The sequence below is a fragment of the Sprattus sprattus genome, assembly GCF_963457725.1.
Source record: "Sprattus sprattus genome assembly, chromosome: 1".
Lineage (NCBI taxonomy): Eukaryota > Metazoa > Chordata > Actinopteri > Clupeiformes > Clupeidae > Sprattus > Sprattus sprattus.
In genome coordinates, this window is record NC_137920.1 from 37412535 (window position 1) to 37430727 (window position 18193).

Consider the following 18193-nt stretch of genomic DNA (forward strand, 5'->3'; position numbering starts at 1 on the left):
AACATGGGAGTTTGAGATACTCAAAAGGACCCGTTTCCCTTTAATCATGGCTGCCGATGCACACCTCCCAAAACAACTGATTAAGCCCAAGGGATGAGATGCGCTGCCTTTGATCGGCAACGCTAAACAAACGAAGACATGACTTCTGATGAACAGCATTGATCCCCACCACGCTTTGGGAATTCACCAAAGAAAACACAAGTTTCTCCTCTGTAGGATGCCTCCGAGTTCTGACGCCAGGTAGAGAGAGATTCAGTGGGACTTGACGCTTAACACTTAATGTGTTGTTGAGTTAACCTGCTACAGTAGACAAGCATGTACACCATATATATCATTGACATAATATATATCAGATATATCATTGACATAGTATCAGATATATCATTGACATTATATATATATGAGATATATCATATACCATTACTGTTTTCAGATATATAATAAAACATTGTATATATATCAGATATATCATATACTATTATATATATCAGATATATCATATACCATTCCTGCGATGAATAGTAACACATTCCCTTCAGGGAGGATGTTCCCCCAGCCCTTTGAAATCTTTGTCCATAGCTTTGGTTTGAAGCCAGCAGCCTTTGCACAGGCTTGTTTCTTCCGGCTAGCTCCCCACCTAGGGACCAGATTGCTCTTTCTTGTCTTCCTGAGATCTCTATCACGAGTCGGTGTTGAAGCACCGTCTAGACGGCCCTATCTGCCTCCCACATCAAGGAGCCACAGTAGCCTCTTACCTCTCCCATCTCTCTTTCTTTTCAGTCCTTTAGTCTCATGAATGGGTTCTCTCCTGGCACTCTGGGAAATAGAGTCTTCACCAGCTGGCGTTTGGCCTTTGACTAATATCTTCACCTGGGTAAATCTTAATGATTCTTTTCCATTTTTCTTCCGTGTACGGTTCAAATGCTTGAAACATAAAGAGGAGGCCACACAGAATTTATAATAATAATATAAGGTATTTATTAATCGTTACAAGGTTATAGTTCTATAATAACTATAGAAAACGTGTGGTGAAAGTAAGTGTTGTGAATAGAAGCCAAAACTGTAATGTACAGTCAGTTCAAGGGTAATATAAAAACAAACGATGATGACAATCCAAAATCCAACGAGTATCAACAATCCAATCACTATCCAACGACCAACGTTAACCAAATGCTGGGAAGACCAAAGCTCTCCCGTCTGCCGGCTGATCAGGGCTTTTGTAGCCCAGCCAAACAACGATCCAACAGTGTACAATCACCTGCTGTGGAGACATAGAGAACAGGCATGCAGATATCACAGGGCGGGGCTTTGACCAGCCAGGGTTGTAACAATTGCATTGGCCACCATTTCACACTGTCGTCCACTGATAAAGTTTCTTCATTTAAATACATGGCGGGCTGCTAGTGAAACTTGTTACATTAGGATGTCTATAATTCAGGTATCCGGCAGATATGATTGGATAAAAAGATTTGAACTGAAACACGCCATAATATTTATTCTGTGCAAAAGCTTTGCTTCAAAGTCTCTTTTTCCTTCCATCCTCTATCTCTGGCTGTCTGGCACAGACTCGTAATACACACACACACCCTCTCTTTCTCTCTCAGAAAGTCAATAACCACACACACATACGCTTTCTCTTTCTCTCCCTCTCTCCCTCTCTCTCTCTTTCTCTCTCTCTCTCTCTCACACACACACACACACACGCACACACACACACTTCCCACTCCTAACTAATTGTTTACACATTCGCCATTTGACAAATGACAATCCAAGCATATGTATGAAAAACCAAACATCAATCAGATTCCGAGGTCACCTTCCAATCTAATGCACCCCCCCCACCCCTAAATCCAGAGGAACCACAGATGAGACCCTTAAAAAAGAGGCTTCCGGCCCACTCCGCACTAACCACCCTCCACCCCTTCACCCCTCCACCCTCGCCCAACCCGCCTTAAAGTGGTCTCACAGAAGCCGAGGAAGTGATTCACTGGGGCTGGGAGACAGGGGGCCACTGTGAAAGGGATGGGATCCTGCGCCGGGGCCAAACACAGCGGGCTCTGTCTCTCCGTGGAAGAAAGGCGCGCGGCAGGGAGAGAGCCCAGTCACACTGCTGCATCTACAAGCCAAGCAGGCACTGAGCTTCTTCCAGTCGCCCTGCCTAGACCAGCACCACAGCCACTATAGTTACTGTTTGAAGAAAAGTAGAGTGTGGTGTCCCTTAGACTGAATCACCTACTCCACTCTATATGGTTTGCAGCGGAATGGGCAGAAACCATGTATCAAAATAAGCAGTTTGAAGCAGTAATCAGTATCTCTGTAACTTTTTTTAAGGCGTCATTATTGGTGATAGTGGAATCATATATCGAGTTGTTTGTATGTTCATATGCTGTAACTGTTCATATTGCTTCAACGATACAGTGATGACCAATAAAGACTCTGATTGGCTCCTAGATCAGAAGGTGTGGTTAGAGAAAGAGACGTTGCATCGTTATGTGAATCAATTCATTTGAGTTTGAGAGTGCAATTCGTTCTTCAGAGGAATCGTGGCATTTAAAAAAAGGGGATCATATGATTTATGTTTTTTTAAGGCTGTAGCAGGAGAACATTATGAATAATGAAAGGGTTGGCTGAATTTACACAGACAAGGTATCTGTGTTGTTTATTGAACTAAGAAAAAAGTGCTCCTGAAGTTGATCAGCAAGGCGCGCCCGGAAAGCCCCGAGTCTGAAAAATGCCGAAAACTGAAAGATACAGGGATGAAAGTAAAGTTCTGAGTGAAAGGGTGAATTCAACTGGAATTGTCTGATGACGCGTTTTATTATTATCATTGAGTAAGCTGACTGGGATTAGTATGAAGCGACATGGCGCGATGTGACCGTGGGATTCAACTGCTGCTGACCACCTTTGGAGCGTTCGTTGCCTTTAGTTTGATGACAGTTGCCATTGGCACGGACTACTGGCTGTACTCCCGTGCGTATATCTGTAACGCCACGAACATCTCCGCGGACGAAACTCAAATTAGGAAAACAAAGGGCGACCTCACGCACTCTGGTCTCTGGAGAATATGTTGTATTGAAGGTAAAACTGTTTGCTTTCTCCACATTTCAGTTATCAAACTTTTGTTTGGGAACAAAAAAGCGATTTATATTGTATAAGCCGCAAAACTATACTCCTTTCAGCAGTGACTTTGAATAGAGATATTTTACCTGATAGTTCTCTACATAACTCGAAATAAGTAGAGGCGATGATGTTTCTCCTCTATGCCACAGCGCTGGGAGATCAGAGAACCAGAAAAAAACCTATTCGGATCACAGTGGAAAGAAACGGCATTATATCGCACAAGTCTTTTCCAAACGTATGTTAAATAATAATTAAGTTACAAATGTATCCGAAGGACATTTTAACTGTTTAAATCTGGCATAAAAGCTGTATAAAGTAATTTGTGGGTTACCTGTTTGTAGTTGTGTGTATAAATGAAGGCTATAAAAGATGGAATAACTTGTTTTGTAACTATGATTTTTTTTTGTCAGTCTATTTGTTTTTACATCTCTTCTGCCGCTTAAGTTCTGACGTGTGTGACCAGGGAGAGGCACCCTGGATGCGCAAATGCGCCACTAGATAGTTGATGCTGTTGCCTGGCAACTGTATCTAACATTGCCATGGCAACATGGATGAAGATCATAAAAGGACAATTCTGTGTTTTGCTTTTCAAATATATAAATGTGAATATTTGTGAAGTCATGCTTGAAAAAGCACTTTGCTCATTATTTCAGTCATAGAAGGGGTTGTAAGGGCTGGGTCTGTCAATGAGGTTAGGAAACATAACCTGCCCCTATAAGGCAATGTAACCTTGTGATCTATGTAAATATGGGGTACTGGGATGATTGCAACTACACCAATTCTGAGAATAAGTCATAGTTACGAGTTCATAATTAAGATTAGACGGTCTGTGTGCAGAAGTGAACATGTTCAGAAAGAAATTAGATTTAGATTTTCTTTGAACTAACTGTGGGTTATGATAAACGACTCCTATTTGTTCTGCACAGCTTGTTCAACAAAGAAACACTGAATGTTTACTCTCATCCAACCAGTGAAACAATTGTAAAAAAAAAAGCCTTAAAATCTCTTATTTCTCTGAAATTATAGTTGTTCCGATGTAACAGAGCTGGTGTATGTAAGTGAGGTTAAGGACCGTGAGGTTGGCAGATTAGTATAATACTTTATTCCTGTGGAGTCACATGGTGCCATAGCAACAGTAGGCATGGTTTTGACCTGCCATTTAGATTCATGATGTGAGTGCGTGACCTTCAACCTCCGTCTGATGGGACTGAGCCAAGAGAAACATAAGGTGACAACACTGTAAGGAAGCTAAAAGATCAGTTTTTGATAAAAGATCCCTTTTTGTTTTTGATGAAAGATATTCATCCAAACTGTTATTTTTGTATTTGATCTTTGTGGGCATAACAACACTTCTTAAAGCCCCCGCCTTAATTTAAAATAACTAATTATAACAAATCATAACTACCGTGATCAAACTCTACCAACCGTGATCACAACATTATAACTATATGGCAGACAGCACAGGAAAGGATGGAGACACCCCAGCACGTGCGTGAGTACATCGCACCTGGCTTGATCTTGGCGCGGCGGGGCTTTGAATAGCGACTTGGCAGCCACCGCCGCCTCCCCTCCTCCCCACAGACAGGGCTGTGTCTTTGAAACATTCAGCCAGTGAAGCCTCCATCCGCCGCACCCCGGGGGCATGCCAGGAAACTAAATAAAGAGATTGCAAGACAGCGAGACATATCATTTTCAAGCAACTATAACACATTGAATAAAAGTTAATTGATACATGTTATGATACACTCTTCTAGTCAATGGTCAAGTTATTATAGTTAAGTATCATACATATTTGTATTTGATCAATTTAGTATACTAGCACCCTCTTTGATATTTTTTTAAATAGACCAAGTAGCACATGGTCCATCCTATGTCTTTGTCTCAGTTGGTATTGTTGCTCCAGTGGGCCAGACTTCCTCCTCCAATGCTCTCACCCAGCCCACCCACCCTCTCAGCTAGCTGCACTGATTGACAGATGAGGGCTTGTATGGATGCTGCACAGTGCATCAGAGCACTAAGGGCTAGACATGTTCAATGAGCACTCATGGACGCTAACAAAGCAGCACGACTGTTTTCAGTCTGATGCTCATTAGCTCTGCTCAGGGCCGTGGGTTAGGTGTGGAGGGGGTTCTGTATCATCTACATTTGAATACATCAATCAGATGGAAACGAGATGACAAAGACCAGTCATGAGAAAAAGTAATGTTATTAATGAAGAGCTAGTGTCACTGTCAATGGTGGCTCTTTCGGATGCTTACTATGACTACTGCATATTGCTTAGCTATAAGTCTGATGATTCCACTATCACCAGAGTCTGTAAGCGGTTTCGCCGGTGGAGTCAACCAGGGCCGGGGGTCAAAGTTCAGTTCAGAAGATGGTTGGTGGTTGGACATGAGATTGGTTGATTTGGCTTGCGGTTGCCAAGGAAAAGATGTGCTGATTCACCAGAGGCTCAGATTGCAGGGTTTTACTATGAAACTATGACCATCATCATAACATATGGCATGATAGATAGACATCCTCTTCACAAGTCAGTTGGGGGTGAAAGGCACAATACCTGTTGTTTTTACCCGCAGCAAGATGGACAGAGCACACTTGCAGACGTTTGTCCGTTAGTACATCTTTTGCCTGAATTACTATTATGAAAAAGCCTGCTTTATCAAAAATCACGTTTCAGGTTATTAAACCTTTTTTAATAATTCAGTGGCTGTCTTGCTTATTGAAATGTGTATGAGTTGAGCCCTTTCTGTTCCTGCCTTCAGCAGATCTGCGGTCTTAACTGTGGTTTGGATATGAGGATATAAGCAGGTGGTTAGGGCACATTTAATAAATGATTCGCATGAGATAGTGTCAGTCAAGGATATTAAAGAAACAAAAAAAGTCGGGTGGTGGAGTTGAATCTTTTTTAGTCCTTGTTTCATGCCCACAGAGTCTGAGACTGCTCTCCACAAATCACTATTGTATGACTTATTTCTCCTTATACCACAGGAGACAACAGGACAGAGAGAGAGAGAGAGAGAGAGAGAGAGAGAGAGATGTTCTTATTATGTTAGATTAAATAAAGAGGAAACTTTGTTGATTATTCAGTTGTTCCAGTATACTTATCTAATCAAACACAGATTTCACAAAACATGTCACCCTGTCTATTTTTGATCTTGTGTATGTGTGAAATTGCACACGCAAATCTGTCTGTAGTTACAATCAAACCAGCATTTGTCATGCAAATGGTTATGTATTTATGTATTCTAGCTATGCATATGGGATGTGCTGAAATACAGATACAGGCTCAGAAGTGCTCTATAACATCCCAGTTGTCTGTGCATGTGGTCTGGGATGGTCGGCTTTGTTGCAGTCATTGCTACTGTAGTTGCAGTTAGAGGCACATGCCGCGAGCATGAAAACACCCCCTATCTAATGAGAGTACTTAATTTCACACAAATGCTCAGTGACCAATTACTCATGTCATTGTTAAAGGTCATCGATCCTGCAATGTAACATGGGATATCCTTGTGGATTGTTTTTCTCTGAGGAGGGCACATAGAGCCACTCTGGGGTTAAATAACTGAGCCAAGATGGAGCCCCTGCTGATTGCTTAAGTGCCCTTCAACAGTGTTCAGTGTTCATTTTACGTCACACTTGTTATTTGGTGAGGTTTGTGTGTCTGACCCATATATACTGTAAGTCTACTGTAACCACGAGACAGTGTTCCGTGACTTATTGAACTTCTTTTCCTGTAGGTATGTACAAAGGAAGCTGTTTTCGGATCAACAGTTTCCCAGATGAGAATGACTACGACACGGACAACTCGGAGTACATTTTACGTGAGTGCCATGGATTCACTGCTGTTTCACCAGTTACACATAAGAGCACACACATAGGGTTTCTCCAACACACCCATCGTCATAATCATTGGCACAGTTATGTCATTATTAAATCAGGCCTGAAAAACATGAGTTCATGGTTGAGTGCATAAATGAAAAATATTGATCGTCTGCATCCGGCAGAATGGGAGGCCGACAGCACAGTAGCCAAAATCCTTAAGGGCATCAGAAGAATGCCACTTGGCTTCAATAAATTATTCTAATTTTGAATGTCTCTCTCATTTCTCATTTAAGCGTCCTCCATTTGTATTATATGATGTTTTTAGTTCATGTTCCCTCATGTAGAAGGCCCACACAAATTCTGTGAAGTTGACCAAATCCATCATTTGAATGAATGTTGAGAAGCATCAGCATTGAACCACTCACAGTGCATTACATGTATGACATTCTTGAGTTCTGACAACCAATGCTGAGAACAGCATTTCTGAGTGCTTATCTGCAAGCTGAATTGGAAGCTGACTTTAAGAAAAACAACAGCAATCCTTATCTGTCCACAGTTAAGACTTACTGCTTCTTCCCTATAGGAAAAGAGGAAAAAAACATTAACATAGTGATTAAGCAATTAATGTTTGGTGGCCGAGCTTTCTTTTAAGTATGAAGGCATATAGTTTGTTTACCTTGTTAACAGTAATGTGTAATCTAAGTACAAGGACTCAAGCTGAATTTCGAGATTATTTTCTCTGAGAATTTCATCTTTTTCCAGCTTCTCCTGTGAATGAACTGGCCTCAAGATTAACTGGGAAAAAAAACACTGAACAGTACTTGCATTTAATTAAAGAACTATTTGACATTGTTATTAAAGCCACATCATGACATTTGAGAATGTAAAGTCTTGTTTTTTCTCTCTTCCTATTTCAGTCACTCACACAATTAGCTTTTCAAATCAGCCCCATTTGAACAGCTTGAGGCAAAAATGTGCTCCATTTTACACCAAGCTGACTTATCAATTAAAATCATAGTTATAGTAAGGGTATTTAGGGGTATCAAAGCAACTTACAGAAACATGGGATAAAAAACAGTTGAAACAATGGGAAAATTAAGTTACAATCATAATGAATTTAAATTCATGAAACAATATTCTTCCTTATCATTGTAACTCTTGCTGCTGAGAGAAGGAAAAGACCACAGACGCTCATCAGAGGGAGAATAGAACTGAATCATGCCATTTAAATAGGCTGGTGCCAATCCAGTGGCTGTCCTATAGCCAAAAGTGAGGGATTTGAATGTAATTATAGCAGCTACAGGGAGCCAGTGAAGGGTGACCAGCAGAGGAGTTCCATGTGCCCCCTTTGGCTGACCATAATGATGCCATACAGAGTGCAGTATAATGTAGTATAATCCACAATGTTGTTTTTACAAGACAAATATTTAATTTCATAAAGAGTATTTTGTCAGTTATCTCATGACAAAAATGAGTAAATACAGTGATATTTGAACCAGGACAACATTAGTTCCACTCAGAATGAAGTTTTCAGAGTGTCTCAGCTGCTACTGTAGCCATATTTCATTACCAGTAAACGTGTTGGAGAATTTATGGCAGCCATTAAACTATGAGATCACAGCTACACAGAGTCAGTATGGACAGTTAGATGACATCACTGAGCACTATGTGGGGAGGAGCAATGTACTGAAAAGTTCAAAAGCATAAAGTAAGGGTCCTAACATGCTGTCCCACTCTTCAGTCTAATGTAAGGCAGTGTTATCAGAAAGCCTGAATGGAGGTTGAGTGGATTATTCATATGCCAAGAAGGTGGTTGAAATAATGACACGTCTATCGGTTGTCGGTTCCGTCTCTCTCCCCATGTTGTAGGTGTGGTCCGAGCCTCCAGTCTGTTCCCGATCCTGAGCGCCATCTTGCTGCTGCTGGGTGGTCTGTGTGCGGGGATCGGGCGCATCTACAGTGGCAAGAACAACATCCTGCTCAGCGCAGGGATCCTGTTTGTGGCAGCAGGTAAGACACGTGGGAACCCGTGACGCATCCATGGCCTTTTAAAAATAAGTACATCTCTTGTTTATACACACACACATACACACACACACACACACACACACACACACACACACACACACACACACACACACACACATATAAACACACATACACACATACAAACACACACATACAAACACACACACACACACACACACACACACACACACACACACACATACACACACACACACACACACAAACACACACACTGATATAAACACAGCACACAGGGGCAGGGTAAGTCATCGTTTAAAGTTCACAGCCTAAAGCAGTTCAGTAATTCAAGAGCCTTCTTCAGTAAAGTAACCTATCATGGCACTGAATGGAATTGGAACTATGGGGGCTTTCCATAAGGGAACAACATTTTGACTTTTCCTCTCCCTACAGGTCTGAGCAACATCATCGGCATCATTGTTTACATCTCCAGTAACGTCGGTGACCCTAGCGACAAGAAGGACGAGGACAAGAAGAACTACTACGGCTACGGCTGGTCCTTCTACTCTGGGGCGCTCTCTTTCATCGTGGCCGAGGCCATCGGCGTGATCGCCGTCAACATGTACATCGACAAGAACAAGGAGGCTCACATGAGGGCGCGCCGCGACCGCCACAAGGGCCCGACGTCCTCCTCTGCCCGGCCGTCCTGCTCGTCGTCCTCGCCGTACACGCGCATCCCAAGCTACCGCTACCGACGACGACGTTCGCGCTCCAGCTCTCACTCGACGGAACCTTCTCGCGACGCCTCACCCGTGGGCCTCAAGATGGCCGCCGGCGGCGCTGCCTCTGCCTCCTCGGCGCTCCCGCTGGCCGACATCTCTATGTACACGCTGGGCAGGGAGCGCCTGATGCAGGGGGCCACGGGGGCCACGGGGCCCTACAGCCCACAGAGGGACCCTCCCAGCTTCCTGCAGGTGCACAACTGCTTCCCCAAAGACATGCTCAAGGACACCCTCAACCGCCGGACAACCCCTGTTTGAGAGGGACGACGGCCTTAAAGGTGACTTCTCAAAGAGATGGCCCCTTTAAGATCCCTCCTCAAAGAGACGGTCCCTGCTGTACTGGATAATGACATCTTTGGGGGTTGTACTGTCAAGGGGTGTGGATAAATTAAAAAAGCACAAAACACAATAGACAGAATATTGATCATATCAGGCAGACAGAAATGTCGCCAAAAGATTAATACATTGGTAGCATCAGACAGGTACCATGCGGGTGGAATGGTTTGCTCTATAGAAGTCGCAGAAGTAGCAATATTTTGTTTTGTTATGCATCTGAAGATTGAACAGTGAAACCAAGTGTTTTCGGCAAGTTTAGCTAAAGATATTATTGTGTTTCGTAGTGCGGGACAGCGTTGTCTTTGTGTTTTCAAGAACGTTTTAGCGCCTGTACTAACATTGCAACGAAACCGGTGCTAACATACTTGTTGTATCAGAATTCCAGGATAACCCCATCCCCCCTTATAGTTGCATTGGACTTATCCATGTAGCCATCTGGGATTTTGTTACTGACTGAACATAGCCATTTGTACAACTTGCTTTGAACCACTGCCGTATATATCCTTATAGGTGTTTACAACCCTTCTTAAAGCTATAAAGTTGTATTGGTTGGAGCTAGTAAATGATACTGTGATTCTATACTCTGTGCATGGAACTTTCCAAACACTGAAGATATAAAATGATCTTTATTTGCTCAGGGATGTTGATGAAAACTGCTTGGCTAAAAAAGGGAACCATTTTGATCTTAAGGTCTATATACATCTATGTGTTGTGAAGGACCCCACGTGCTGTGTGTCTACTGTGTTTCTTTCACCCGATAATCGAATCCACAAAAAGTATGAAAGGAAGTGAATTACTGTTGTAATCTTTCTTTCTTTTCTCAATCTCTCCATCCCAGCTATTGTAAACAGCAACTGTCCCCTTTCTTTTTCTTGCATCCGTCACTTTGACGTCACACAGCTTAGACATTCAGAAGTACCTCCGGTTTGAAACTGGTTCAAGGGTGAAACTGGTTCCCCACTCTGAACCCTGGTCTCGATCGCCACACTCAACGCCAGTGGTGTCCTCTCTCTAACGAAACGAGACAGCTTGCTCCTTACACCCGCCATGCTTACTCTCACAGGACAGGGCAAACATGAGGAGTTCCGTGGGATGCTAAAAGGATCAACATTCACACACTTCAGTGACAAGATTGGGCCCCACCCACACTCCAAAATGCTGGGACAATGATGCCTTGGCTGGAACTGAGAGGCATCCTCTGTTGGCCTGCTGTGTTACATTCATGTGATTTCATAATGGGTATCCTCCCAATGGATCCTGACTACTCCACATCTCTCTTTAATGTAAACAAGAACAAGAGCCTCAGCGTGTGTGCTTTTATGTGTATGTGTATGTGTGTGTGTCTATGTGTGTGTGTGTGTGTCTATGTGTGTGTCTGCGTGTATTTTAGCTCTTTAAAGGGCATGAATGAGTCATGATCTGTCATGTGGACTGAGCCCTTTCTTTGGAGTAATGGCCTCTTTTTGGCAGGAAACGCTGACCTAAATCATTTCTTCCTGCAACCGGAGCACCTGCCGAGTTAAGATGCGTCTCTTTAGTCCTGCTGTGTAGCTCTTCACCAACATGTTCTGCCCTCTGTTTCTGCTCATCCCTTCATTTAACCAGATGTAAGTCAGTCATTGGATTTGGGCATGGTAAATCATGGATTTTTTTATAGATTGCAGTTGACACTGAGAGGTGTTAGAATATCAGTATGAACTGTGTATGAGTTCTATAAAACATTGATTTATTTTGTACTTTGTCTGTTTTATGTTATTTTTCAAAGAGGTTGGGACAATTTAAAACCGGTTGGGTATAATTGAACATACACTGTGATCTGGATTTAGTGCTGCATTTTAGTTTTGTGTTTGTCTGCAGTGCACTTAAGGAAATTGGAAGTCTGTTGTCTCCATGTCAACATGATGGTTGGAGACATTCCTTTTTTATCTGTGTGTTTGCAAATCACAACACAAGCAGAGCATGCTGTCTGAGCTCACACCCTTTTTGTAAGGTCATTATTATTTGAAAAGTCTTTTCTTGTGAAACAGGGCAGTGGAGCCAGAAATGAGCGCTTACATGCAATAGATTTCATCATTCATGGTTATCATTTTGCATGGTCTCTCTTTTTTAAGTGAAGCATTGGCATGATATGGTGAGAATTATGCTTCCTTTTTCATTACTGATTACAGTTATGACAGCCACAAAATAAATCTATAATTTGCCTCAGACTGTCAGACAGTTTGTATTTGTAAAATTAATTGTCGTGATATTCACCAAGACCCCAATCTTTTTTTCTTGTACATAATCTATATAGTGGATTTCACATGACATTCTGAATCATTTATTTTCAAAACAGTATAAAGGTTCTAAAAAAGGATTTTGAAGCAAAAAAAAAGATAAAATGTCAACATGTATCATGATTTGTTACTTAAAAAAGAGCTGTTGTTTCATTCAGATATACTTCATGTAAATAAAACCAGAATTCTAACATGTACTCCGGACCCTGTCAGAGTGATGTGCTGTACTTTATATGCACCTGGAGCTGTGTGTGATGGCATCTATGCTAATCTGAATATAACTCACTAACAGGCTTGTAACGATCCGTATCAGCCTCAGATGATTTCTCTGCTGTCTGTCATGTTTTTGGTTGACGTGGCTTCACGTCTGTCGTCAGCTGTTCCAGTTTGACATTCACGTAAAATAAATGAGGTGCCTGTCGGTCCTGCAGTCCCTTTTCCTGAAGAGCAGTCTTGGTTCTGTGTTTTGAAACGCGACGCTGTATCTGTATGTGTTCAGGTTTTCCTTCTTTTTTTTTTACCAGCCCGAATGGTTAGGAATTATTATAGTTCTCCATCGATGAGTTTCTTTAAAATGCAGGGCTCTAATAGGCAGAGAACAGACAGTAATGCCCTGAAAATTCAACTCAGAGTTGGTTTGTTAATGCTAAGATTCACAAATTGTATCGCCGCTTTGGAAGTGTGTCTATAATGAGGGTATACCAGGGACCACCTACACTCTGCCTTCTTGACTGAAAGTCATTACAATAGATGTGCAACCATAGCACCAACTCATAACCAGAAAACATGTGTTATATCTTACCTTTTCAGAACATAGTGAAAACTGACAAGTCTCCAATTAGTTCACAAATTGAAGTTTTATACAAAGTGTCTTACAAAGTGAGGCAAAACACAATCAAATAACCAACTGAGGAGAACACATGGAGAGAGCCATGAAACCACTCTTCAAGTTCAAATGAGGTGAACACATGGAGAATAGACAGACAAGAAACCACTCTTCAGTTCCGCCCTCCTCAAGCGCCGAAGAGCAGAGAGAGAGAGACGATTAAATGAAGTGCGGAGGAAGAGCCAAGCAGCAACGAAATACAAACAGAAACGAAAAGGTTGGAATTGGAAGGAATTGGGTTTTTTTCTGATTATAAATAGGGTTAGAGGTGGAAAAGGTATTGAGTGTATGGGTTATCGCAATTTCATAAACACAGACTGCTGACATTCATGTTCAGAAAATCTCTAAACTCAGGTGTGACTAATACGTGAGGAATTTAATTGACTTATCTTGAGCAGCAGAAAACATATTTCACTTTCCAGTTCCAGGCATTAGAGATGAAGTCAGTTGCTGTGATAATCCACATATGTAATGAGATTACAGGATTAACCTATTGCTACTTTAAATTCTTTAAAGATTGAGTTGACATCTGTGACACAGCGACACCATTACAGTCAGTGGTTGCTGTTGCAGATGCTAACAATCACTTACATCATCAGGTACTTCATGAATACAGAGTGAGTACTTTGTCAATCATCAACCAACAACTAGCCACTGAGTCCTGACCATGAGTCTTTAACTCTGAATGACTGGTCCAAAAGTGTTGCCGAATGTCGGACTGGCTTAGATATCAGCAGTCCCCTGGGAACAGGAGGGTTCCTGCTTTGATCCCAGCTGTTCCTTTCTTTATGGGCCACATACCGAACCCTAAACTACTTTGGCACTTAGCATGGCTGCCTTTTGCCACCAGGAGTTGAGTGCTGGCCATAAATCACAAAGGGCAGTCTATTTACCCCCTTTGTCATAAACTGGGCACAGATGCACAATGTTTAAAACAAGTTATTGAGGAGACAAAGGGACAAAATGCAAACACAAATAAACTGAACTGATTTATGGCTTAGCTTAGCTAGCATAAAAAGAAAGGCAGGTAGTACATATGCTAAAAGTGCTGCAACACTGGTGGAAAGAACATACTGTATTCGGAGAGAGCCAACATTACTGGGCAAAGCAGTTAGCAACATTAAGCCTCAGCTTGATGTTCCTTGGCATTCAATAATTAGGCTAACTTCATTTTTCTTGTACAAACTGCTAAATGTAGTGTTTTTCACCTTACGTGAATGGTAATACACATCTGGTCATTTTTGATGATGCCCTGGTTGTAAACATTAGCAGGAAAAACTTCAAATTTTAAACTGTGATTTTCATGTAAATGTACTGTTCATTCTATGTTTCACCAACAGTGGCATGATGATTGTGATAAGATTGTTACAAAATGGCAAAGGGAACCTCAAAGCCATCTGTCAATACTTCATGACCTAAAGAGGTTCAAATGATGGATAGGGTAACAAGCAGTGCTGTAGTGGTAAAATTAGAGGTGGGTAAACTATGAATTTTGAGATCAGACAGTCCTCGACCCGATGAAACACGGCGTGAAGCAATGCAACACAAAGCGTTGCAACTCTGTTAGGCTGACCTGGCTTTATTCCATTATGTTGTCAGTTAAAGTCATATTAAATCAATGACAGTGAATAGATGGGTTTGGAGTTTGTAGGTGATAAAATGTCAAGAAAACAGTTAAGAAAAGTAGGTGTAGGCCTCACAAAAACGAAGGGGGTGGGGGGGGGAGACAAAAGAAAGAACCTCTATATAGGACCTAAATAAAAAAATGAAGGCCTCTGGAAACAGGCCCAGGGTGTTACAGCTGAAAAGTATAATATAAAAAGAAACCATGCTGCAATTAAACACTTCCCCTGTTCTTTAACCATTGGAGAAACCTGCCTTGCATGGGCGTGTTCTGGGTTTCATGCCTCTCCTGTGCTTCACCAGCCAGGACTTCATATACTGTGTTGGATTGAACACTCATGTAGGCTCTTCTTCAACACTAATATTTGACCATGACTGCGAAAATGGAAGATTCTATAGCTAAGCTAAAACATTTCACTTAGCTATGTCTAACTGGCTTGCAAAGAATCTGTCTACAATTTTCAATGAATTAGCGTGATATGCGTGAGGATAATTACTCATGCATCTTCAATTGCTGAAAGAATTTCTGTATTTAGATTGAACCGGGAAGGCTGCCTTGTTACCTGCATCATCGTATTTGAAAGCACGTTATTAAAAGCGTGTGACCCTGTCTTAATGCGTTGTTGTGCGAACCAAAGTGACGTAAAAAAAAATGTGAATTGATCTTTTTCAGTCTTACTTTGATCTTGAGGCCTTTTGTGGGCATCTGTGTGAACGAAAGCACTCAATGGTCTCTTCAAAAATCGCCTGATATCCATGGCTAATTAATCAATTTCGAAAAGGCTTATCCACAACGTGTATGTGTTTACATACTTCCTGGATCTTTATTGGTGTTGCCGCAGCCGCAAGGCACTGATTGGAGGGTCACACAGACCATAATACAGTGCAGATAAAAATTATTCAGAATACAGCGTTCATATGTTGAACAATATGAAATTTAGTCTAAGGTGATTTAAAATGAAACCAAATTTATTTCGGATTATTACAACGGAAGAATACTAGGCGCAGAGAACTTTGAGATGCGTAAACACCACTTTGAGATGCGTAAACGCTATTAATAGGTGGTAAACGCTATTTCCAAAATTCCAGAGGTGCATGAACGGCGTTTACGTGCGTTTACCCTCCACTACAGCCCTGGTAACAAGCATTCATAGTATGTGTGGGGTGTGTGTGTGTGTGTGTGTCTGGTATATCATAGTATGTTCAGGGTGTGTGTGTGTGTATATGATATATCATAGTATATGTGGTGTATATGTGTGTGTGTGTGTGTGTGTGTGTGTGTGTGTGTGTGTGTGAGAAAATTTGCTGAGCAGTCAAAACTATTTTGACTTAGCTTGGGTGAGAGTAACTACTCAAGAGTCTGCATAAGAAACACCATTGTTTAAATTCATCAGCAGACTCTGGGAATGTTCCAGTATGAGACGTCTCCTAAAATAAACTCACAGCGGGACACTTGATACATGAATCAAACACATAGTGTTCGTCTAGGTGGTGTGAGTGTCTATACTATGTTGGGTAGGTGATATGAGTGTCTATACTATGTTGGGATAAGGGATTGTGGTGGGTCATATATACATGACTGCATTTTTGTTTCTTAGATTTAGAAGGGAACTTAAGATCTCACATATTGTGCCATCACTGACTGTTAGCATTTTCACTAGCATTATAGTATAAGCATCTTGGCTCCATCCTAAGTGTGTAATATCTTCCTCCAAGTCCCCATTATAGTCAACCATCTTTTGATCAATTAAAAAATGTAAAGACTGACTCCAGACATGGTGTTGTTGTTTTGACCCTGTGATGTGTTACTGTTATGAGGTGTTGGCAGTTTGTAAACAAATACATTTACTTTGGTGATAGTCACAAACAAAAACTGAGATAGGATTTACAAACTAACACTGACAGCCAGGTCATGCAAGGGTTAAATAGTTAAGTAGGCTGTTTAGTGTGAAGATATTTTACTAGGTACTTCAAAAAAGACAGAGTGACTCAGGGAAAGATGGCAAACAGCAATTAATGTTCAGAAACATTATAGATACATATCTGCTTTAATTATTATTTTGATTGGCTATAATTAGCTACTGCTCACAAGCTATCTTATGTAATTAATACGATAGTTTTAAGAAAGTTGTAGGAACTTACATTTGACAATGTTCACCTAGCCAAGTGCACTGTACAATCTCTCGCTAAATCATCTTCATCAAGATTTTGTGATATCAATTTGGACTCAACAAGTAACTGTACCATCCAATCCCAAAGCTGACAAATTTGAAATACTTTGTGTGTACATGAGTATACTTTGAGAAAATACTCCAAGCTAAATCAGACCATTCTAGTCACCATAGTGCTCATAGCTCAAGTTCATACACCTTTTAAAAGCCTACACTTAGATAATGCATCCTGGGAGGTGGAATGTTAAAAGCAAATAGACTGATTTCCTGTAATCCACTTGTCAAGATGGATTACAGGATGTTCTTTGTGGGTGAATTATTTACACACAAATGTTTATATCTGCTGGTGTATTTAATATTCAGATATTTCTGGTTCAAGAGGATTGTTATGAACTCACCATCAAATTTTCATCATCATATTCCAATAGTTTTCATGATTTGCTCTTCTATCAAACCGAGCTATATAAAACCGCATAGTGTATAAGCTAATATTGAATGAAAGTTCTATTTGAGAATACATACACAACGCTGTGTTTACATTTCTCTGTCATATCAATTAATCAAAAAGTTAGCAGGCTGTACGAGTGTGTGTGTGTGTGTGTGTGTGTGTGTGTGTGTGTGTGTGCGCGCGTGTGTGAGATCATCAGTCGCATTTCAGTCTTCCGTGTTCTCCTCGGGGCTAAGTGACATTGGCTGTTCTACGGCCCCGACAGCTGCTGTTTATACACAGAATTCTCTTTATAAATAGTTTACAGATGCAAGTTTATTGCTCAGTCTCAGGAAACTGAACTGTGTCCGATATGTGTAAGGATTTATAAATAAATGTTTCTCCCAAAAAGGGGAAAGAAAAACGGCAAAGAGAGAAACTGCTATATATGCCTTTAGAATTTGACATCTTACTTCGTCTGACAGAATAATTTATGCTGATTGTGAACTTAATTGACACAAGTGTGGAGAAGCATGTTTGTAGTACTTGTGTGGAATCCACAATCTCAAGTGCTGTATCCCATTCAGAGAGTCACAGAGAGAGAGAAAGAGAGAGAAAGAACGTTTTCATCTTTACTTGGGCACACACACGCACACTCCCATCCAAATATGTGTAATCCAATAGCCTGATAGCTTGACCCACTGCGCACATTTATAGAAACAGCCCCCCCCCCCCCCCCCTTCCCCCGACACCCCTTACCCCTC

The 18193-nt window shown here is 41.3% G+C and overlaps 1 protein-coding gene across 1 annotated transcript; it reads left to right on the forward strand.

The window, feature by feature from the left end:
- Positions 1 to 2861: 2861 nt before the first annotated feature.
- On the forward strand, positions 2862 to 9968 carry cacng4a (calcium channel, voltage-dependent, gamma subunit 4a; the record flags this gene model as incomplete). The annotated part of the gene is made up of 4 exons (XM_080838844.1): positions 2862 to 3078; positions 6858 to 6941; positions 8812 to 8952; positions 9382 to 9968. The coding sequence occupies 4 exons, from the start codon at positions 2862 to 2864 to the stop codon at positions 9966 to 9968; spliced, it is 1029 nt and encodes a 342-aa protein (XP_080694970.1).
- Between the last annotated feature and the right edge of the window lie 8225 nt (positions 9969 to 18193).